Here is a 23,559-nt window from a genome sequence, read left to right as displayed (position 1 = left end):
ATCACTAGCATCGTTAATACAAGAGATTTTACATGGAGAAATGATTCAGCCTTGGCAACAAATTTTTTTTTTTTTTTTTTTCGGTCATTTAGTTTTCTTCTTAATTCCGTTTAACCCACAAAAATAGGTGATTGAAAGGTTTTCGAGGTAATGGTATTTCTGCACGCCCACCCTAACTGAACTGCCTTGATATTAAACACTCCCCTTATTCTCCACCCTGAGTAATACCCTTGACTCTCCTTACGCCGTTCAAAAAATCAAACTGATATTCAGGGTGCTGTGTTCATAAGCACGCACATAGGCCCACCGGGGAAAGTACTAAAATAACCGCACTACCGTTAATCAGTGCTCCTAAACGATGCAATGTTGATATTTTAGCCTTTTTGATCGGGATCATTCCACTAATCATCTCACCTCTTCTGATTATCAAAGCTGAAGCAAAATTACATCAATGGTTAAACAAAAACGATTTTCAAAGACAGTGGTTCGATATTTGGAACAGTGTATGTTATAAAAGTAAAAAAAAAAAAAATGATTCAATTTACTCATCCTGTTCTGAATCATCCACCACCACCGATATAAAAAAAAAATAAAATAAATAGATAAAAAAAAATACAAAAAAAACATTCCATTTTTGTTTAACAAACTGCACAGAGCATGCTCAATTTATAAACTGCCAAGGTTTGGAATACGAAAAAGGATTCACTTACGAAGAACCAAGTTGATGCTAAATTGACACGTTAGGTAATACCGTAATGATCTTTATTCTTTAAGATAACATGTCATGCATGAAGCACTATATATATATACAAACTTTTTAAGTTACAGCAACCAACTCTAAGACATCCTATGGTCCCTTATAAAAATTGCAATACTGAAAGACGAAAACCAAGCACTTCATAATTATATCTATTGCAGGTTTCTGTTCCCTTGAATTGAAAACATGACTTACTTATAAACTGGCCTTAGGCAATTGCACAAAAATTCAAATATCTCAAATTCCACAGTGAATGAAAGCAAAAATATCATATATTCTCATCTCAATTTTGCATTTGAATCATGGTGAATTTTAGTCAATAAATGACAACCTACTTGCATCTGATTTCTCTACATCAACTTGTACCAATGAACCAATGTGAGCACAGTACCAATATATCAACTTAAAAAGCAATAAAGGATAATTTTCCAAATGAGTTCTTTCAAAATATCCCTGCCATACAAATTCACTAAGTTTACCCATTCTCTAGAATTACAATAATAATTGCCGATACCCTTATCATTCATTTAATACAAGTGGAACTAAAGGATTTACTGTAAAAAAAAAAAAAACTGACACAATATCTAGATTATGACAAAATATTTTAAATGTTTTATACACTGAACACTTGGAACAAAATCAGGTGGTAGGGTTAAAAAGAATTGCCCTTTTGGGAGAAAAAGATCCACTTTGAATCAAAATTTGGTCCAGGTTCTATGCAATTCCTCATGTTGGATCAACTAAGGGGGTAAAAAGTCCACAAGCTTAAACCACATTTGAAATTGTTGGTTTTAGGCCTGTGTTATTTATGTCAAACATTATCCCAGTATGTCTTGCCCTACTCCAGGCAAGTATTATTATCATGGGGTATTCCACAGTAATTTCTCTCTTTGTACTTTTGGGATCGTTATGTTTCTCCAACATCTTATTTTCCTTCCAGTTAAATTTAAGACAGTTAATCTGCAATGTGGTTGCTTCTAACATAAATATCTAATCAGAGAGATGAATAAATGAAAAAAAGGAAATGACAGAGGGTAAAATATGTTGCAGATATAAAAGATCAAAATCTTATGCTTTTTGTATACAAAAACATGACTCTTCAAATTTGAAGTAAAAGAATGACCCAATCATAATTAAAACGACTAGAATATCCTATCAAAATGTTGGTCCATGCTTGCTGCAGGTTTAGCAACAGGCTGCTGCTGGTGTGGTCCAGCTCCACGCCTCCTAGGGGGCGCCAGATACTCAAACATGGACATAGTATGCTGGGACAGCATTTTACCCAGCTCACAAGGACGTGGGTCTGTCCAGAAAAAATCATGGTCCAGTGCTCGGTCACCATCGATACGTTTGGTTGGGTCCAGTGTGAGCAACTTATCCAGTAAGTCCAAGGCATATTGGTCTTTAATGTAGGCTTTCAGGCGATCCTTCACTTTACGTTTTTGGTCCTTTGGTAGCTCCATTTTGGTATAAAGTTCGTATTTTTCCACATCAGGCCATACTTTTGTTGTGATAGAACCACAAAGCTGTGTGATTAGCTGTAGTTGGCGTTGCTCAGTGTCACCTTGCATTATGGGACTTCTCGTCCACATTTCTGCCATGATACATCCCGCCCCCCACATGTCAATAGCTGGTCCATAATCCCTTTCACCAAGCAAAAGTTCTGGGGGGCGATACCATAGAGTAACAACACGATTGGTATATCTCATTGGCTGGCCTTTGTTGTTAATACTGAAAGCTCTTGCAAGTCCAAAATCAGCTAATTTCAACTGTCCTGATTTTGTTATCAGAATATTAGCTGCTTTCATATCTCTATGAAGCACTTTGTTACTGTGGATGTAATATAATCCATTGAGCAGTTGCTGCATAACTTTCTTGATTTCCCCCAAGGTGAACTTCACATTGGAATTACTAAGAAGTCCTGCTAAGTCATGTTCACAGAATTCAAATACCAGGTAGAAAGTACTCTTGAATCTGTTGTAGGGTGTGGCTGGAAAACAGAGAGACAAATCATAAGTATTCTGCAAAAAGATAGCGATTGTTGGGCACATGACATCTCATAAGAAACTGAATAACTTTTTAAAAGTACTTGCAATGGAAGGTTTACCACTAGCTAGGATAATTTCAGAGCATATTTACACTGAATATTGTTGGAAAAAAAATATAAAGTCATTTGAGGGTTCTTTTGAATTATTTTCTTCCTTAATTCCTGATAACTTTTCATTTACCTTTACTCCTACAAATTTCAATTAAATTAACAACATTTTCATTCTTCAGAAGCTGCAAAATCTTAATCTCTCTCAATGCTGTGATGGGAAACTGAAATGTTAAAAAGTTTATAGTCAGTATAGTCAGTGCTCATGGCACACTTTACATGGGTGAGGAGCTTGTGCCACAGGACAATACATGAGCATTTTAAAAATGTTTTTCAAATATAAGGCTGTGCTTGGTAAAATGATAAGACATACCATGTAAGAAAATATCTTATCTTTTTCCTTTTAACATCTTTTAAAGTAAGCCATAAGATTTTTTTAAATAAAGAGGCAATACTTATTTTTTTCAATTTCTAATCTATCCTGAGAAAAGTCTACATATTACATGGCCTTACCCCTTCCTTTTCATTTTCCATAAGAACTTTTTTGAGGGCGACCAAGGTTTTTGTTTTCCTGTCACGAGCTTTAAACACTTCACTGGAATATTAACACGAACATGTATTGCAGCAATATGAAGATGACTTAGTGTCATTTAACAATAGAATTTATCAAATAATATCTAACAGAAAATTACTTTAGCTTTAATCTCTAGCATGCACCAGACTGCTAAAATAAGTAAATAAATAAATAAATAAATAATTAAATAAATAAATAAATAAGATATTCATCCCCTCTTACCCAAGATAGTTCCACTCCATAACATACACGCAAGCACACACACATAAATATTCACATAAATTCATTAATGTACACAAATACAATTACATACTACTGGTATATAATTTAATTATAATTCATGATATATGCATTAACACAAACAGTGTCACAGTGTGAAATTTGATTTATTATTATTATTATTATTATTATTATTATTATTATTATTATTATTATTATTTCCGATGATATAAAGATTCTACTCCCACCAGCTAGAACAATTAAACTGAATATTTCACAAGATAGTTCCACTGAAACCAATAATCCAAAGGATTTTTTTCAAATAAGGCAAAGACAGTAAAAGCGAAGAAATAGAACAAAGAAGCTAAACGTGGTCGAAATGAATGAATGGACCACAACAAAAACGTATGCACACGTAAAAAACCGGATGTTGTCTTGCATATCTGTTGTATCCCTTACCCAAAGGTCCCCTGTCCAATTTTGGCCAGCTTCTCGTATTTATTAACATCTTGGCAGTAGGGAAATTCAAGGTCTTCTATCTTGCTCATGTTCTTCTCTGCCTCGGAAAAAAAAGGCACGCTGCACTAACTTCCGGTTGGCAGATGCACATATAGTGATGACGTAATCATCGCTTCGTCTGCTTTCTCGCCCCAACCAGTGGTTACGTTTACTTCCTGGTAGCAAAGGGAAATCGCGTTGATACGTCGGTATCACACTACCTGTAAGATATAGGGATGCAGAAACGAGCGCAGGCTAAAGTTAAAGAACAGGTAGCCAAAATAACAGTTCATGAAATGAGAATATTGTAGACTTAGACATGAAAATTTTTTATCCAAGCCTACGTAAATCACCCTTCAGAGATAATTTGACACGATGAAGATAGGCTATAGTGAAGAGGTTAGCCTAGTGTCAAGTTATCTCTGAAGCTCAGGGTGACTCCCGCAAACCTCCGGCAACATTTATGGGGATACTCCTCATTTGCGTGATAAAATGGGGCAGGCCTACTCCCGGACACAATTAAGCGAGTCATAAAACTTTTCAGAAACATGTTTTTTACACCTTACACAACTAAAACAGTAAACTTGTAAGTCAACTTGTAAGTCTTAAACACAAATTAAATTTGAGTTCATTGTGTATCGCATAACTAAACAACACATGTATACATAAAAAATATAGCCAATATCCAAATATATTTATATAATTAGGCTAAAAAACAATGCATTGTTTCCCCCATAAAAGTGGAAAGATCTTAAAAACTGAAAAAAGTTGATAATTAACTTACATATGGAAAATGTTGATACAAACAGATCAGTGCAAAGAAAAAAAAACATTGTATTAATCTTGTTCTTGGAATTGTTTTATCAAATGTGAATGCACACGATTAGCCTAAAAGAGATTGGGTGAGCCTTGTTAACTTCACACATACCCTACATTTTACATATACGAGGGTTATATCAGCGCAAAGATCTTTAAAAAAAGCGCGCTGCCGTGTTGTGTAGTTAGCCTAAACAAAAAACCCTTACGATTTTGTTATGCCCTGTCAATCACACCCTATATCCATAGATTTTTAGATCGATCTATCCCTGTGGGGAGTCTCACTAGATTACTGTCAGCTTGGCCGGCTTAAGCGTCTGTCCCGCCTACTAAAAGCTGTAAGGGGGTAATTAACCATGGTGCCCGCTCGGCTGACTACAATTTAGCGTGAACCCCCTGGGAGTTAGGTCGATCTAAAACTTAATCTTTAGATCGATCTAAATCTCTGGGAAAGCACCCTCAGTCACGCACTTCGCATAATAATACATAAAAGATTATCCGTGGAATAAGTATCACTATATCAGTTAGGTGTCAAGATACATGAGTTATTATTTCGTGCCCTGTCAATAAGTCATCCATTCAATCGGTGTAATGCGACGATTTTGTTTGTCGATCCTTCACAAAAAAGATTTACAGAGAAACTCAACGTGTCTCGAAACAAAGTTTAAAAGAATGTCAAAGATGGTCAAACAGTTACAGGCCCGAGTTAATCATACGTTCAGGGTTTAAAAAAAGATAGTGATGATATAATCCAATTACTCAGTTAGACCTCTAATCGCCATTTCGATAAATGGAGATGGGCGAAACATCCCTACTGTATCATGTCCATGAACATATCACTCGTTGTGCAATTCAAAACATCAAACGCGTTACCTTGTTTTATCAAATGTGAATGCACACCATTAAACGAGATTGGGCCTTGTGAATTTCACACATACATTTTACACATACAAGGGTTATATCAGCGCAAAGATCTTTAAAAAAGCGCGCTGCCGTGTTGTGTAGTTAGCCTAAAAAAACCCTTACAATTTTGCAATGCCCTGTCAATTAGTCACGCACTGTGCATAAAATACAGAAAAGATGAGCGTGGAATAAGTATCACTATATCAGTTAGGTGTCAAGATACATGAGTTATTGTTTCATGTCCTGTCAATAAGTCATCCATTCAATCGATGTAATGCGACGATTTTGTTTGTTGATCCTTCACAGAAAAGATCTACAGAGAAACTCAACGTGTCTCGAAACAAAGTTTAGAAGAATGTCAAAGATGGTAAAACAGGCCCGAGTTAATCATACGTTCAGAGTTTTAAATTTGGACCTCAAATCGCCCTTTTGATTTGTGAAGATGGACCAGAAGAAACATCCCTACCATATCATGTTCATGAACATATTATTCGTTGGCCAATTCAAAACATCAAAAGTGTTACATTGTTTTATCAAATTTGCATGCACACCATTAAACGAGATTGGATGAGCCTTGTTAATTTCACACATGCATTTTACATATGCGAGGGTTACGTCAGTGCGAAAGTCTTCTTTGAAAAACACGTTACCGTGTTGCGTAGATAGCCTCAAAAACCCGTAAGATTTTGCTATGCCCTGTCAATCAGTCATGCATTTTGCATAGAAATACAGGAAAAGATGAGCCGTGGAATAAGTATCACTTTATTAGTTAGGTGTCAAGATACATAGGTTATTGTATCATGTCCTGTCAATAAGTCATCCACTCAATCGATGTAATACGACAATTTTGTTTGTCGATCCTTCACAGAAAAGTTTTACAGAGAAACTCAACGTGTCTGGAAACAATGTTTAGAAGAATGTCAAAAAGTTCAAACATACCCGGGTTAATCATATATTCGGGTTTTTAAACAAGATAGTTATGATATTAACCAATTACTAAGGCCTCTAATCGCAATTTTCTCAAGAGGAGCTGGACCAGAAGAAACATCCCTACTATATCATGTCCATGAACATATTACTCGTTGGCCACTGTAAAACATCTAACAAGATTGGACAAGATTGGGCCTTAATGATTTCACACATACACGTTGAATTTACGAGGGTTACACTAGCGCGAAATATTTCTTTTAAAAAACGCATTACCGTGTTGCATTGTTAGCCTAATAAAACCCGTAAGATTTTGCCACGGCCTGTCAATCAGTCTCGCATTTTACATAGAAATACGGAAAAGATGAGCCGTGGAATGCGAGGGTTACGTCAGTGTGAAAGTCTTCTTTGAAAAAACGCGTTACAGTGTTGCGTAGTTAGCCTCAAAAACCCGTAAGATTTTGCCATGCCCTGTCAATCAGTCACGCACTGTGCATAGAAATACAGGAAAGATGAGCCGTGGAATAAGTATCACTATATCAGTTAGGTGTCAAGATACATGAGTTATTGTTTCGTGTCCTGTCAATAAGTCATCCATTCAATCATATCGATGTAATGCGATGATTTTGTTTGTCGATCCTTCACAAAAAAGATTTACAGAGAACTCAACGTGTCTCGAAACGAAGTTTAAAAGAATGTCAAAGATGGTCAAACAGGCCCGAGTTAATCATACGTTCAGGGTTTGAAACATGATAGTCATGATATAATGCAATTACTTAGACCTCTTATCGCCGTTTCGATAAATGGGGATGGAACAGACGAAACATCCCTACTATATCATGTTTATGAACATATCACTCGTTGGGCAATTCAAAACATCACACGAGGTACCTTGTTTTATCAAATTTGCATGCACACCATTGAACAAGATTGAGCCTTGTTTATTTCACACGTATACATTTTACATATACCGGGGTTTTTATGTTTCCTGCAGTAAAAATATACAGAGGACCTTTCAAGTTGTGTTTGTCACAACTGATATATTCAAGAAAGATCCCTAAAATTTGGAGGAGTAAGGCTTTTTGTTACTTCTCCAAGCCAAAATGGTATTTCAGAGAGGTTGGAAAAGAATGAATGGTGTAAACCCTTTATCTTCTTTAGACTGTTGGAAAGCTACGGCAGTGATGTGGGACTACCTGGAATCTTCCCGATTCCTGATAGGCCCGCATCTTTGAAAACGCACTTAAGACTTAACAGTTAGCAGTTAGCCGAGGCAAAACACCCGTGATGGTTTGCAATGATTTTACAGAGGACCAATCAACAATAAGAAAAACCTGAGTGATGCATTTCGATTGTGGACTACCTCTAAAAATCTCTATCTTTCCACTAGATAGAGACTTTCCACTAGATATACACAATAAACATTTATTTTTCTGGCAAATTCTGTGCAAAAAGCTGAATGGACGATTTGGGGTTAATTAAGCTGTCACTTAGGACCTAACACTGTTTACTCACTTGTGATCAAATTTATAACAAAATGCAGTGCAGGCGTTTTTTTTTTTAATTACCCAACTATGGGCAGAATACTTGAACAGATTTTGCACGTTTCATTTACTTGAATGTAAAATGGAATCTCGTGTAAGTTCTCTCACTTATTCGGCCTCGTCACTGTAATAAAACAAAACGCTTTGGATGCATGATAAGCTACGTTTTGTTTTATGTTTTTTTTCCTGGTTTTGTTAAAATATTATCAAGATAAAATGTACAATATGTCACTTTGCTTTCAAACTCAAATATTTATTTTCATGGCATGTTTTTTATTTCTTCCAAGACCTCTATTGCCTATATTCTTTACTTTTCACTGCCAGTGGTAATACGAAGGCAACCAGACGAGACTGGATACCCGGGAATGAAGGAGAGCTTCTTGATTGCTCACAGAAATGAGAAAAGGGAACAAGGCCCTTTTCTAAGCAGGTTCTTTGCTTTTTATACGATGAAAAAGATGTGAAAATGTGTCACAATGTCACTCTGTAACATATGCTTCAGTTTAAAAAGAGAGAACTTTTGAAACTCGAGTCCCCCCATAAACTTTACACAAAACCATTGTGTTGGCCACCTGAGTACATATACATATACATACCTATACAAACATATACCGGCGGTATTATTGTACATTAAAACTGAATAAACGCATATATGTATAAGGCATCATTCAGAATAGGGGACTAACTAGTCAGAGGGTCAAATATGGCCGACCCACTTGAATACTTCCCCACGGCGAATCTATACTGTGTCTATTAGCAGGTTTAGACGGCCGGTTTTGTAGTGGGTAGCCGTATTTGAACCTTGAACTAGCAATTCCCCTCTGAATGGGGCCTAATATTATTACATTACATTTCAAATAAATGGGTTCGTACTTGGTTATGGTAAAATATTACTTCTCGATTACTTGTAAACTTTAGAACCCACCACAATGGTGAACTGATCACATAATAGCACCTTCTTTACAAGGCAATGACTATGCTTATCAAGAGCAAAGATCAGTCCAATCACAATGCAACGTAGAGTCGGTCAGGTGAGTCCAAGGGTTACAATGAAAGGGGTTTATATTCAAACTGATGTTTCTATTGGAGACAAAAGCAAAGTCATGGTCTTATTATGGGCAACACTAATAGGTTCTTATAAGAAAAATGGGAGGAGCATTTCAATTGCGAAGAACTATTTAAAGCGCTATGGTATTTGTAAAACGCACTGCATTGAAAGGGATTGGATTAAGTAAAACAAAGATAAAGGAGCTCGGAGGACATCTTTATGCTTTTGAATATTTCCAAGTCGGTTGAAAATATGGATGATTCAAAGATCAGCAATGTTCTATTTCTTCTCGTCGGCTCAATGATAGTTTGGCAAGGCAGTGTTTTGGCAGCTGTTCCAGCGAACAAAACCGTCAGCGTGTCAACGTACCCACATAACGCTACTATGGCTGTCCCTAACACAACGCCATTAGATTCGAAACGAGAACAAGAAGTTTCCACCCGCGCATATAACAGAAGAGTTGACAGATACACTGGAACCACGACGACTCCACTGTTAACTGACCAAGATAAGTCAGCTGGAGGGAAGGCTTTCCCTTGGAACGCAACAACGGCTCTCCTCACACTTCAGGACGGCATTACACAGAAAGGGGACGAAACCACATCATCACCACTAGATACAAAAGAACCAAACATTTTGTCAAACCCCTGGAATGGAACATCATTTAATATAACTTCATCCAAAGTCTTTTGTGCAACAAGACCTTTTCGATTTGACTTTATCCAGATATTTTGCCACTGCGACAGACTCTGCAACGTTTTTGAGGACTGCTGTGAGCCATACCACCCTTGCGACAGAATTTCAACAAGTGATGTGCAAGCAGCGCTATCTAATGAGATAGATATTCGACGAAATAACATTGACTGCATATGGCAATCCCTTGACTCTAGGTCTTTGAGAGGTATCAGCAGTAAATCCTACTGGATGGTAACGTCTTGTCCAACCACCTGGACAAATGAAACAATACGAGACAGATGTGAAAATCGCAGTGCTGCCGATGACATTGAGCGCCATCTTCCCGTTTCTGACCCCGCAACAAAACTGACATTTCGAAATAGGTACTGTGCAATGTGCCACAATTTTGAAAAATACGATAATTGGTCCCCTATCGTAACTTGCAACGAATATGTGACCAGTACCGCGTTGAATATCAGTGCAATGACGCGTACAGCTGATGTATTGAAGGGTGTTAGGGAGAACCACGACTGCATGCTTTATTTCGAGTCACCAGCAACCATTCCAGGAAGACGGTGTTTCTCACATGGGGAAGCAGAACGAAACAAGCGGCTTAATGAAAATGATTGTGACCAAAACGCTGACCCTACATATAGGGAACTTTGCTCTTCTGGACCACAGTTGTTTACCTACTTTATTTCAGCAAGAGGACAAGAGTATTACTTGAGGAACGCATTTTGTTGGAAGTGCCTGTACAGCAGTGACGAAACACTGAGGGTTGAGCCATGTCCTTCAAATATGGGTTTGTTTTTCTGTCTTAACTTTGTCTGATAGTATATTTGCCTGTTTGAATGATGCCATTAAACCAAAATATAATATATATTTTAATAATACATACCATTTACCGTGTAACCAAAAACTTTTTTCATAATAAAAATAATAATACATTCTCAGCCGCTAGTGACGAAACGTTTATTATGCCTGATGGGAAAAGTTAATATTGATGAAAACCCGAATGTTATTTCCGAATAGAGTACATAAGCCAGTGAAATACTGTTTAACTGACATCACAACCAATCACTGCATGTAATACACCGTTTTTGTATTACGATTTTATCGTGGTTTATTTGTAGGTGTTGCAAGGTCCTTTGATCCATCTGGTTTCGGTATGCTGATTAATCCATCATCAAATACAGAGTCCTGTAGCCAAAAGGCTAGTCAGGTCAGTTATCACCAGCATGACTCTCTCTCTCTCTCTCTCTCTCTCTCTCTCTCCAAATAGCTCACGTACATTGCGGGTACTGCAACTCCCTGAGCGGTGCTTGCTTTATAAAAGTGGTTTATATCTCCTCAGGAACTGGAAAATCTAGTGGGTTTAAGTGATTTTATGGAAAATGTAGTTACCAAAGAAACGGTTTTCAAATTATTGAGGGGGGGGGGAGGGTAATGGCGTAAAATTTTGGTTCTTACCTTTGTAAATATTTCCTGTGATTGGTGAAGCCTTAGCCTTTACGCGAGTCTTTTGTAACATTGTCATTTACCATTCACACCTTCTATTTTTTCCCTATAATGTGGTTTCATTTTTCGTGATCAATTGACCAGTTCCCCTTACTTAGGCACATTAGTCAGATAACTTTTCCTGACCTTATCTTTATTCAAAAATAGGTGTCGAAAAGTCCCCCCTTACTTAGGCACATACATGTAATTGACATAACTTTCTGTTATCTTATTTTTGAGTAGAAATACAAAAAAAACGGCAATTAAAAATGATAGTGTAAAGTTAGGTTTTTCAATGTTAAGTATAATACTTAGTGCTCGCGTGCGCTTGTGTGGATGATGAAAACTTGCATTTTCCAGAAATTATTAATCTTTTACTGTTAGCTAGGGTCTTGTCGTATGTTGACTTCGGCACGCACTGATAACTTACCGCAGTAATGATATAGCCTGATACCTCAGAATAATGTTAATTCAAGGATTTTACATCTGCACAGAGGCCTAGTAGAAATAATAGTCGTGTTTCTGATTTTCGTTTAATTTTGCAAGGAGACAAAACGCATTATCGCTATGTTTCTTTATATTTTCGACAGTTAGATGGTCCATTGATATCAACGCTAAACTGCTTTTGTTTATTTTTGTTTTCATTGTTTGATTGAATAAGAATTCAAAGATAGTTTTGAAAAACTTTAAATATTCTTTTTGTTCCATAGATGGATTTGTTAAGCCATTTATCCCTTATCCATATACTTACGCAGTATGCTCCTAAATCCTGTAAGGTTTTATTTACCTTTTTATTCTAATTTCAGTTTTGTGGTGACTTTCAGATGCATTATTGTGACAATTTACATAGTGGTTTTTAATGTTTTACAAGACACTTCAAACTTATTCAAATTAAATTACAGTTGGGGTCAATTAAGGGTTTATCATCGATAAACCATTGAATAAATAGCTATTGCAGGACGCCATTCCACGTTTAACTGTGAAAGTACTCTCTCTAAACTCCTTATCAGTAAATGTCACTATATTTATATTTAACAATGTTTATTATTATGTTGCAGGACATCTGTGGCGACGAAAGCAACCAATGCTCAACGCCAACGCTATCAATCATCAATATGGATTTCCCTTTGAAACTGGCATTAAGTGCCGATGGTCCTCTTAATATTTCGCACGTTCTTGGAGTTTGTCGGGTTTGGAAAGGCCGTTTTTTTGATCTGTTCACAATATCGCCTACCCCTACCCTCTCTGCCATACTGAGTACGAGATGGATGTTCTTGGATCCCCGTTACAGCAAATGTGCCGAGATATCATCTAATGACACTGACGAAGAATGGCACAATTCTAGTATTCTTGCAGTACTCACCTGTCAGGTGAGACTGAAGGAAGAGTCAAAGAATTATCGAGAAGGCCTTAAAATATTTGAATCTTTTCGAGATGAGCTTGACATAGAGCTGCGTACGAATGCCATGTTTATTTCGTTTGGCAATGTTGATTATCAAATTATGGTTTCGCGCGATGTAATGAATCCCTGCACCAATGTGGAGAACCCTCTTGAATCCAATGTTGAAACAACGACAAAAGATACTCATGGAAATTCCATGGTTTCTGGTGGTAATCAATTTTTAATTCAGTGGGCATTCGCAGTGTGTGCTTTTGGTGTCTTTGTGAGCATGGGCGCGTTTGCTCCATGTGGCTGAAAATTACGCATTGCGTCTTTTGGCAGACATGCCCTTTGTCAACGATGACCGAATGACGTGAATTAGACTCAATGGCCTATTACGTCTAGTTTACTGTGGTTCAGCACTACAATACACTTTGCAATTTGTCATTTAATTTAATAAATGCTACCACGCGTGATGATTTGCCATTAGTGACAAAAGACTGCGCCTTATACATGCGTATATTGAAACAGAAATGGTGACTGGTGATTAGAAAGTGCATTTTTTTTTAATTTTGTGCACTGAACATTTGAGATATTTGAAACTAATTGCATAAATATCATTGATTTTCTCCTGCCTACCACTTGGTGGAATGTTGGTGTTTGATAATACAAACTCTTGATATCATAAATACACCATAAATACGTAGACCTGACGGTATGATTACTAAGTTTTAGAAAAGTTAGAAAGTCATCATATTTGATGTTATATGTCAAAATACCCTCTGTTGGTGCAAATCGTTACATGAATGGAATGGATTAATAAACCATACAGTCAGAACAAATCATTTTATTCCGTCTTTTTAAGTAACGAAGCGCGGGGATGTCGATTTGTATGTCGCGCGAAGATATACTGCTTGAATATGAGAAAAAATCCCTATTGCAACCATACCACAGCTGAAATTTCCATATAACACACTTACTTGACAAAAATTATCCCCAGTAAAATATTCTTTTAAAATTTTGTAAAAACAAAAGCTGTAAATTGAATTTTTTAAAACTTTATTAAAATTCTAAAAATCAGAGGACATAATCCAAGAAAAATAAAAGCTGTTGTAAAGCTGATTATTTGTTAAAAATCAGATGTCAAACAATTGTATCATTTACCTGTATCAAATATGAATTAAAAACTATTAATACCAACAGATTATTAATTGAGATGGAATGTGGTTCTGTCCAATGAGTTGCAAACACAAAACAAAAGTATACCCACATCTTCATATCACTTAATCACTTCTTATGAACAAAAAATGGAAGAAAAAAACTGCAATGGCATCTTCAACAGCTATACTGTTGGTGTACAGTTGGCCAGTTTCACTATAACATTCCATGCACATGTAAACTACAAGTAGTAACCAAACACATCTTTAATGAAAATATAGTATTGCTTGATATTTCTCAAGAATGAAAACAATGAATTTACAACATCCAGCTCCCAGATGTTCTCTTAAACGTGCATAACTTTTCAGTGCATAAGTATTTTAAGTGTAAAGATTTAAGAGAAAAATTTCCGGGTGGGGCTTTTTCATATTGGCACTAAGTTCCAGTCAAAACCTACTCAGATAAATCACAGTCACCTTCATAACGATATAAAAATAGTGTTGTTTGCTGCTTAAAACCACTGTTGGAGTATCTCATTAAGGTTATATGATACGAGTAACTAACAATAACAACATTTTTATCTACCACAGAACAATTTGTCTTTCCAAAACCTGCTGGCTTTTGAATCTTTTAAATTTGTATCAAAGTCAGTATTGATACTTTATTGGTACTTTTAAGGTATACCATGACAGAAAATATTCATATATTCAGCAACCAAATGCGTACCCTTTTCTGTGTTGACAAAAAGCTCTTTTCATCATATTTATAAACTATCTCATTCACTGCAATATCAAATTTAAATCAGCTCTAAATTATTAGAAAAAAACAGCAACCATGTATCTTATATACATTTGAACTTTGTATGTAGGATTTGATGTCACAATATCAACTGCACTACCTCTACCAGGGCCACAGATTGATTTTTCACAAGATATTCACAGGTAATCTCTCTGGCTAAATATGGTCAATCTTTTAACTGCTCTGATTTTAATCACTTGTTATATTGTGACAGATAGATACAGCCCCTTATGAATAGGTTGTTACTTCAGATTGAAGTTAACTGAGGAATCTCCTACAGTAACTACCTACAGAGTGCTTCCATCTGGTCAAAAGTTACAGGTTGGAAGATGTGCCTATAATCTGCCACCCTAGTATAGGATACAGCTGCACATTGTCCCATGAAAATGTCACAAACTTTCGTTTCCCCAACAAATACACAATTTTGTGTACAACAGATAGTTTTCACAATTACTGATAAATTGCATATCACTAGTGCTGTCCATTATACTAGGCTTGTTTTAAAAAGTATTGCTACTTCAAAAATTAACCTTGGTACAAAGTTTTCAACTAAGATTCTTGAGAAATTTTCACATTATACTTGCCATCATAACTTTATAAGGTTTATCCTCAAAAAATTAAGTGAGCAAATATTTCTTTCTGACTAAAAAGCTGCCATTATGTAGTGAAAGGTAAAACAATGCTCACTTCAGCACTCTAACAAAATTGTTTCATTTAACACTATAAATATTTACATATATTAACACACTCTTAAATACTAAAAGAAAAAAAAATTAGAAAATCCTTTCAAACTGATGATCCTGTACACCAGGGTTAGGTTTGTTACCAACAGGGCGTGGTTGGTGTGCCCCTCTCCTCCTAGGGGGCGCCAAGTACTCAAACATGGATATGGTATGCTGGGATAGCATCTTTGCCAAATCTGTGGGTCTGGGATCAGTCCAGAAGAAATCATGGTCCAAAGCCTTGTCACAATCTAGTCTCTTAGAAGGATCCAGTGTTAGCAGTTTGTCTAAAAGATCTAGTGCATGCTGGTCTTTGATGTAGACTTTAAGACGATCTTTGACTTTTCTTTTCTGATCTTTGGGAAGGTCTAGCTTGTGGTATAATTCATACTTGTCCACTCCGGCCCACACAAATGGAGTGATAGACCCACACAGTTGTGTGATCAGCTGTAGTTGGCGTTGCTCAGTGTCCCCTTGCATTATGGGACTTCTCGTCCACATTTCAGCCATGATACACCCCGCACCCCACACGTCAATGGCTGGCCCATAATCCCTTTCACCTAGAAGAAGTTCTGGAGGGCGATACCAAAGGGTCACAACTCGGTTTGTATACCTGCATGGTTGGCCTTTACTGTTCATGCTGAAAGCTCTTGCAAGTCCAAAATCGGCTAATTTCAACTTTCCCGATTTTGTTATCAGAATATTAGCTGCTTTCATGTCTCTATGCAGCACTTTGTTACTGTGGATGTAATATAATCCATTGAGCAGTTGCTGCATAACTTTCTTGATTTCTCCCAGAGTGAATTTTACATTGGAGTTACTTAGTAGTCCTGCTAAGTCATGTTCACAGAATTCAGAGACAAGATAGAATGTACTCTTAAATCGGTTATATGGTGTGGCTGAAAGATTGAATATAAAAAACAGATAATTCTATAAGAAGATAAATAAATACAGTGCAAAATATTTCCCCATACTATATTCTAATGCAAATCATTTCCATTAAAAAGTCAACTTCCTATCTTTGGATACCTTACTCTTTCATATTAACGATATAGATTTATCTATCATGTTAATATGAACATTATAATTATAATTGTTACCATCTATGTTACCTTTACTTCTGCAAATCTCTATCAGATGCATCACATTTTCATGATTCAGAAGTTGGAGAATCTTTATCTCTCTTAAAGCTGTGATGGGAAACTGCAATTAATAAGAAACCCATGATATATGTATATATCGCAAAGCTTAAGGAGAAAAAGCATGACAATATCAAGCAAAATGCCTATGAACATATCTGTCTAATATAAATCAGTATATGTTGAATGCTTACACTTATAAGCACCATCAATACTCACAAATTAATGTATAATTTTTTGAAAAAAAAGAATAAATAAAAGGCATATATGAGGAAACAATATTGCACATGAATTAAACCACTACAATACTGTAACAATATTATCAAGTACTGTTGATACTGGGTAACTGGGGGAGGGAAGAATTCATACCCCTTCTTTTTCATTTTCCATCAAGACTTTCTTGAGTGCAACCAATCTTTTGGTTTTCCTATCTCGGGCTTTGAAGACCTCTCTGAAAACATATATCAACAACGCTGATCATAAAGGCATAATTCAAAAAGGTAAATCATTTAAGTTAAACCATAAAGCAAAGAGTTCCAACAAACTCCTTTCATAAAGTAAATTGATTGGTGTCATCATAGCAGATATACTCATTTCTTTTTAGTCTATATATGGGAGTGAACGATATATTCAAAGAATTACAGATTATTTTGTAAATACCAACAGTAGCAGCAAACATTCATGTAACAGGCATATTTACCCGAAAGTTCCCTGGCCAATCTTCGTCAACTTTTCATACTTGTTGACATCCTGGCAATACGGGAACACGATGTCTTCCACCTTGCTCATAGTTTACACATTAAAACGAATGAGGAACTTCACAGGATTAACCGTACAGAACTACCTAACTGTTTCTCATTGCTCTGCGCTGCACTTCAAACATCCGGCGGGGCAACGCAGATTTTGCTGACGCAGCGGATGTGACGTATTACACAACGCACCTGCGAGAAGCCTCTGAGACTGATTGAATTTTGTGATTTAAACTTAATTTTAAAACGAACAAGCACACCTATAGACATGCCGAAGGTCGTATCCCGTAGTGTTGTTTGCACAGACACTAAGGATCAGGAGGAATACCAGGGAGAAAAACCACTGAATGTATATTACTGTCTGTGCGGACAGATGAGCCTGATCCTTGGTGAGTCTAGTGCCTCTCGAAGATTCGAAGTTGACTCAGTTTTCTGTTTTCTGCTTTGACCACATAGCCCATAGTGTATAAATAAAATTAGGACCATAACGTGACGTTTGTAATGGATTTTTTTCAATTTTAATAATGGTTGTATTCGGCCCAAGATTGATGAAAACCTATAAGGCATTTCCTTATTTAGGCTTGCAACAATAATTATGAACATTACATTTTTAAAGCTATTTTTGTCATTTGGTCTGTTCATAAAATTTATAATTATTTATATATAATAAATGATGCAGATTCCCAAATTTTCTTACCCAACCCCTCATGAATGCACAATTTTACTGAGCACTTTAAGTATTTTATGATTCAAGGTAAACAAACTGATTCACTTATATTTTCTTTGAGAAATGGTAAAGTATTAGCTCCAAACTTTCTGTAGCCATAACCCACTTTCATGACGAAGTAACTGATTCGCATAATTTCATCAGGAGTGCCAAGTTCAAACTATACATGAGCAATTTGAAAGTTTGCTTTTCTGATTCACTGAAGTACTTTTGATATCATGCTAATTGTCATATTACCTGACATTTGTAAGCAAATTACATTTCATTAGACTGTCCTGTGGAGAAACTTCCACTAAGAAGAAGGGATAATGCAAGGGTAATAGATGGCCACAAGCATGCCCACAAGCTGACCTGTGATAATGACGAGGTGATTCATTTGAAGAGGTAAATGAATCTGAGTTACATTCCTTATAAGCTTGTGGTCTCTTTGAAATACACACAGAGTAAAAAGAGAGCAGTAAATGGAGATTATGATTTTAATCTTTAGCACGAAAATTCATGCGTTAGCACTCCTATTGACGATTCTGATATGTACTGTCTGTGTTACCACAGAGAGTATATGTCAGAATCGTCAATAGGAGTGCTAACGCATGAATTTTCGTGCTATTTAATCTTATGATGTCTCTAGTCTTCTTTGACTGTCTCACCACACAAAGAAGTGTCTTAGTTGCAGATTGTGGTTTAACGTTCAAGGTATTGTTTAACTGCTACACAGTAATGCTGGTATCTGAATTTAATAAGAGCAATATTTATTTTCAGACCTGAGGGTATTGAAAGACAATATAGAAAAAAATGTAAAAGGTAAGAAAGCGATTTTGGATATTTTTTCACTTAAATTTTTTTTAATACTTTATTATGCAATTGGGCATTTTAAAGAATTTAAGAAATACGTTTTTGATTCAGATTTTAAGGAATATTCTTTATTCCACAGACAGAGACTTTGACTATGGGGAATTTTCAAACACAGAGTATATCTTTAAGAGAGCAGGTCTATGATACAGTTCGTTCTTTCTTTCTCTTCCCAGTGATGCCAAGACAGACGTTAAAATAATTCATAGATTTTATGCTTTAATTAAACTTTCGGGATCCTAATCATCTTTCAATAAAAGTTCAGCTAGGTTTTATGCTTTAATTAAACTTTCGGGATCCTAATCATCTTTCAATAAAAGTTCAGCTAGGTTTGATCATTGCAGACGTTCATGTCAAAACTGCGTTTATCTAGTGGTGTTATTTCTGTTAATTTGAAGGTGCGGCCTATGGATCTTCTATCAGCACACAGAGAAAGGCAGTAATGTCACCTTCATAGTGGACGGTGCATTAAAGAAAGAAGTGGAGGGAATCAAGGCAGATGTTTACAGTCAGATAACACAGCCAAAGAAGGTATGCAAGATTGATTGATTGAATCAGATAGATTGTTGAATTTGTTTTTAAATATTGTTTTTAAATAATGAATTTAGCTTGCAGTGTTAATTGCCTTTAAAGATGATGCTACTCTGGTTTATTCTACACCTTCAAAGGTAATGCATTGTAAAAAATGTTGTTTAGGACAATTATAATTGTTTTTGTGCCAGTATGAAATGAGGTTGTTATTCCAATTTATGGGTTAACTTTTGTATCATGCAGTTTTAAACACAGATTTAGAATCTTCTAATTTAAATGTCAGGTCAAGACATAAGTAAATACTCTGAAGTGCCGAATAATAGTGCCAGCACGATCATTTTTTTTCCGGAAATTTTCTACCCGGCACGATCATATTTTCCAGGCACGATTAATAATTTTCCCCACATTATCCACACGGCTCAATTATTTGGCAACATTGTGCCGGTTGGAAATACTGTTAAACGTTTTGGAAATGTTAATGATCGTTTCACAGGACAAGTTAATTTTTATTAATGACCTGTTGCAAGCACTACTCTCAAACTTGTTTTTCAGCTTAAATTAAAGTAGCTCGTCAACGCATGCCGCCAAGAGTCTCTGTCGCGGCTCTGTCGTTACATGTGCACAATTCTTCTGCTAGGCACTATTATTAAATATGCAGAATTTTTCCAGGGGGCACAATTATTCCGCTAGGCACTATTATTCGGCACTTCAGAGTAAGCAAGAACTATGGGTATTACACAACTTTAGCATGGAGTCCACAAGCTTTTTACAGCTCTGGCAAAGTTTAGGGCCTTACCAAGTCTGAGGTCACCATATGATGACATACTGAATTTTGTGTTTATGTCACCTTCTTGTTTTTTCTAGGTCACTCTAACAAAGCACACGAAAAATATGGGTAAATTTAGCTCTGTCACTGTGTCCACAGTAGATGAGGAGGAAGAAGAAATAGAGGCAGTAAGTAGGATGTGCTTTTGTTGACATAATTCAGTGAAAGAAAAATTAATAAATGGTCACAAGTATTTAAATAGATATTAAAAAGCGATGGAGAATCTTGTAGTTTGTTTCATAGTATATAAATATCTGGTCCAACATAATGACATTAAAGTGTGTGAAGTAGTGTAAATACAGTGTCATATTCCTTAATATTAGATACTTGACAATTCACTGTTCCATATGCCAAGATAAATTATCAAATATGCCTACTTGTATGTTTTTTCTTCTGTTTTTCAGAAAGAAATAGCAGATTCATATGCAGCAAATGCAAAAGTAATTGAAAAACAACTGTTCAGGAAGGGAATGGCTAAGAGGAAGTTTGCAGAGCAGGTAATTTACTCTATAGACTTCCTTACTTTTTACATGGGTGTGTTTGAATTAATCAAACTTATTCAACTCTTTTTATAAATTTATTAATTGAAGTACTTTTTTATATCATTCGGGGGAGAAAATAAACTCCAATTTTTGTATCTTTATTTTCTGAAATATACATTGTTTTATATTGAAGTTTGTAGTTCACAAGTGCTGCTTTGAATTTCATTAACTGAACGTAAAAAGGAATGGTTTTGATAATTCCAAGTAGTTTTTAAACTGCATGATGGGGAAAATTTATCAACAGAGTATAAATGTTATATGTGATCAGATATTTTGTAAGATGTAATGATAAGATGTTACTCACACTTAGTAGGTTCTTTAAGACTTACACAATGATGTACTTGTCCAATTTTAGACTGACGAAGCAATGAAGAAACGTGTCAAAGGAACGCTTATAGACAAGTGATGAGATCATGCTGACTGAGAATTTCCGGTTATCAAGCTAGACCAGAAAAGAGGCTGTGATCTGTTCAAGCCAGTTCACTGCTGTCTGGTCAATATGTGTGAAAATATGTGATTAAGAGGATGATGGGACAGGCAACTTGACTACTGTATACTGAGTGCCATCTATGGTTATCTTTTAGAAAAAATGTCCATGTCATTTTTTTACATATGCACTTTTAAGATACATAAAAAAAGATGGATTTTTGTATTTGGCTTTGAAAATGAAGATTAAGTGGTAAAAGTGTTGAATTTTTAGAAATATAAGACTGTCTGTAAAATTGAACAGTTGCACTAGAGGATATCTGTGTAAATGGTGACCATAAACAAAAGCAAGCACATTGGGAAGTGTCCTGTGTTAAAATGAATTGTTCTTGCAGTGTCTTCCTTGAGGATAAAGCCAAATTATCAGTCCTAAATGTGTGTTACAGCATATAAGTAACATTACATAGCTTATACTGAAAATGGAAAACAGAATGTAGCTGAAAATCAGCAATCAAACTTTCTTAAATGCCCATTCTGCTTACCTTTAATTTTGACAGCTCACTGTTGTCTGTATTGTCAAGATCTGATTCAAATGTGTTTTACAGTGTATAAGTAACACTTTAACTTTGTACAATTTGTTAAAAAGACTATTTTAATATGTTAAAACATATGAAATTGTATGAATATGTCAGTAAAATGAAAATGTATTAAAATCACTGAAATGTATTTGAAATTTACTTTGTATTTAAACTAAGCATGAGTGTCACATCAGAAATGGATAAGAAAGTGTCACATCAGAAATGAAAGTGCCACCTGCTACAGATTGCCCTGGTCAATATCCTGTGTCAGTTAGAATCACATATCTTAAGGTAAGATCTAAATACTTTTTGGGTGGAATGAGAAATGAAAAATTGAACAAAATTTCCGTTACCTTCTAAACACCTAGATCCACCCAAAACTTTGCAATTTTCTTAGTTGATCGTACAAAAAATGACTAAGTGTATTATTTTGTTTTATGTAAAGATGTTGAATGGAAATAGACTCATTTCATTACAGTTATCTCTTATTTACATTTTGGCATTTTCAAGGCGTGACACTGAATTTCCATGGGCTTGAAGACTGGTAGTCCTAAATATCCATGTTACATGCAGTGTATTGTTAAAGATTGGTGGTGGCTATGCTGTTAAGCATTATGTAATATTGCATCATTATTATTATTATTTGGACTAGCAAGTCAATTCAGTATGATTTGTATGCAATTAAATAATGCAGAAGACAGCCTTCATTTAGCCTCAGTATATGATATATAGTAATATCAACATATGCTTTTAGATTTATAGCAAATTGTCAAAATTTGATGAATTTTTCATTTATCTGTGTTGTTTGAAGACATCAAACCATGCCTATTCAAAGATGTTACTACTGGTTATTTTATTAGATCTTGTAGCAGTATAAGTAGTGGTAGGGGTAAAACACGGCTGTTCAACTTAACTCTTAAGTTAATCTTGAAGCTGCCCTTCTATTCCCTATATAAGCAAACTAAATAACAGGATGCTACACAGGAAGAATCCTCAGTTATTTCCAATTTCTAATTGTAACTTTGTGACCCTCTTACATAAGAGGTTGTACCAGGTTTAGTGCACCAAAGGTGACTTTAATACATATTAATTTATTTCCCTATAAAGGCATTTGCCCAGATTACAAATGTAAATGGTTCATATAACGTAACTATTGCGCATGCGGAGAGCTCATGTACGTGCACTATCCGTTGCAAAAAAAGATTCTCTTTTTCTAAAGGCATAATAAACATAATTAATCAGGTTAATCATCAAATCTCTGTCATTGGAAGACATAAGCTGTCTAAACCTTTGGATATTTGGTTGACAGGTGTACCTGTTTGGTATATATTTTGTTCTTAAGTCCCTGTACATCTCACATGTTAACAAAAAGTGATATTCGTTTTCTCTTTCATCCTTACATAGTGTGCATACCCTCTCGTTCGAGGGTATGTTGTCATGTCTACCTTTTTCAATCATAAGATTATGGTTTCCACACCTGAGCCTGGCGAAAGCAGCTAAGTGCGCTTTTGGGAGATTCAACAATAAATAATTTTCTTTTTGAAATACAGATTTAAATGTACAATACAAATTTAATTTAG

General features: G+C 35.7%; 4 protein-coding genes across 5 annotated transcripts; 2 read left to right on the top strand and 2 right to left on the bottom strand.

Moving 5' to 3' along the window:
* Positions 1-1,138: 1,138 nt before the first annotated feature.
* LOC106161353 (cyclin-dependent kinase 9-like) lies at positions 1,139-4,280 on the bottom strand. The gene is made up of 4 exons (XM_013538288.2): positions 4,105-4,280; positions 3,366-3,447; positions 2,986-3,076; positions 1,139-2,747 (listed from the first exon to the last, which is right to left on the bottom strand). The coding sequence occupies exons 1-4, from the start codon at positions 4,191-4,193 to the stop codon at positions 1,900-1,902; spliced, it is 1,110 nt and encodes a 369-aa protein (XP_013393742.1). The 5' UTR covers positions 4,194-4,280; the 3' UTR covers positions 1,139-1,899.
* Positions 4,281-9,214: 4,934 nt separating this feature from the next.
* On the top strand, positions 9,215-13,776 carry LOC147763099 (uncharacterized). Its single transcript, XM_087009229.1, has 3 exons — positions 9,215-10,858; positions 11,190-11,278; positions 12,612-13,776. Exons 1-3 carry the CDS (start codon positions 9,601-9,603, stop codon positions 13,248-13,250), a joined length of 1,986 nt encoding a protein of 661 aa, XP_086865355.1. The 5' UTR covers positions 9,215-9,600; the 3' UTR covers positions 13,251-13,776.
* Positions 13,777-13,976: 200 nt separating this feature from the next.
* LOC106177884 (cyclin-dependent kinase 9) lies at positions 13,977-17,661 on the bottom strand. Of its 2 annotated transcripts, none has more exons than XM_087009236.1 (4): positions 17,452-17,661; positions 17,121-17,202; positions 16,713-16,815; positions 13,977-16,511 (listed from the first exon to the last, which is right to left on the bottom strand). In XM_087009236.1, the coding sequence occupies exons 1-4, from the start codon at positions 17,538-17,540 to the stop codon at positions 15,664-15,666; spliced, it is 1,122 nt and encodes a 373-aa protein (XP_086865362.1). In that variant the 5' UTR covers positions 17,541-17,661; the 3' UTR covers positions 13,977-15,663. The 2 variants fall into 2 exon arrangements, with proteins under 2 accessions (XP_086865362.1, XP_013416261.2); XM_013560807.2 differs by having other exon boundaries at positions 16,725-16,815; positions 17,452-17,658.
* A 10-nt stretch (positions 17,662-17,671) lies between these two features.
* On the top strand, positions 17,672-23,226 carry LOC106177889 (STING ER exit protein). The gene is made up of 7 exons (XM_013560822.3): positions 17,672-17,889; positions 18,497-18,611; positions 18,987-19,028; positions 19,475-19,607; positions 20,472-20,561; positions 20,838-20,930; positions 21,331-23,226. Exons 1-7 carry the CDS (start codon positions 17,769-17,771, stop codon positions 21,379-21,381), a joined length of 645 nt encoding a protein of 214 aa, XP_013416276.1. The 5' UTR covers positions 17,672-17,768; the 3' UTR covers positions 21,382-23,226.
* Positions 23,227-23,559: the final 333 nt, after the last annotated feature.

This window comes from Lingula anatina, chromosome 3 (assembly GCF_051362555.1).
Source record: "Lingula anatina isolate TDL-2025a chromosome 3, LinAna3.0, whole genome shotgun sequence".
Classification (NCBI taxonomy): domain Eukaryota; kingdom Metazoa; phylum Brachiopoda; class Lingulata; order Lingulida; family Lingulidae; genus Lingula; species Lingula anatina.
Note: the sequence above shows the minus strand (reverse complement) of the source record. Positions and strands in the feature narration are given on the sequence as shown.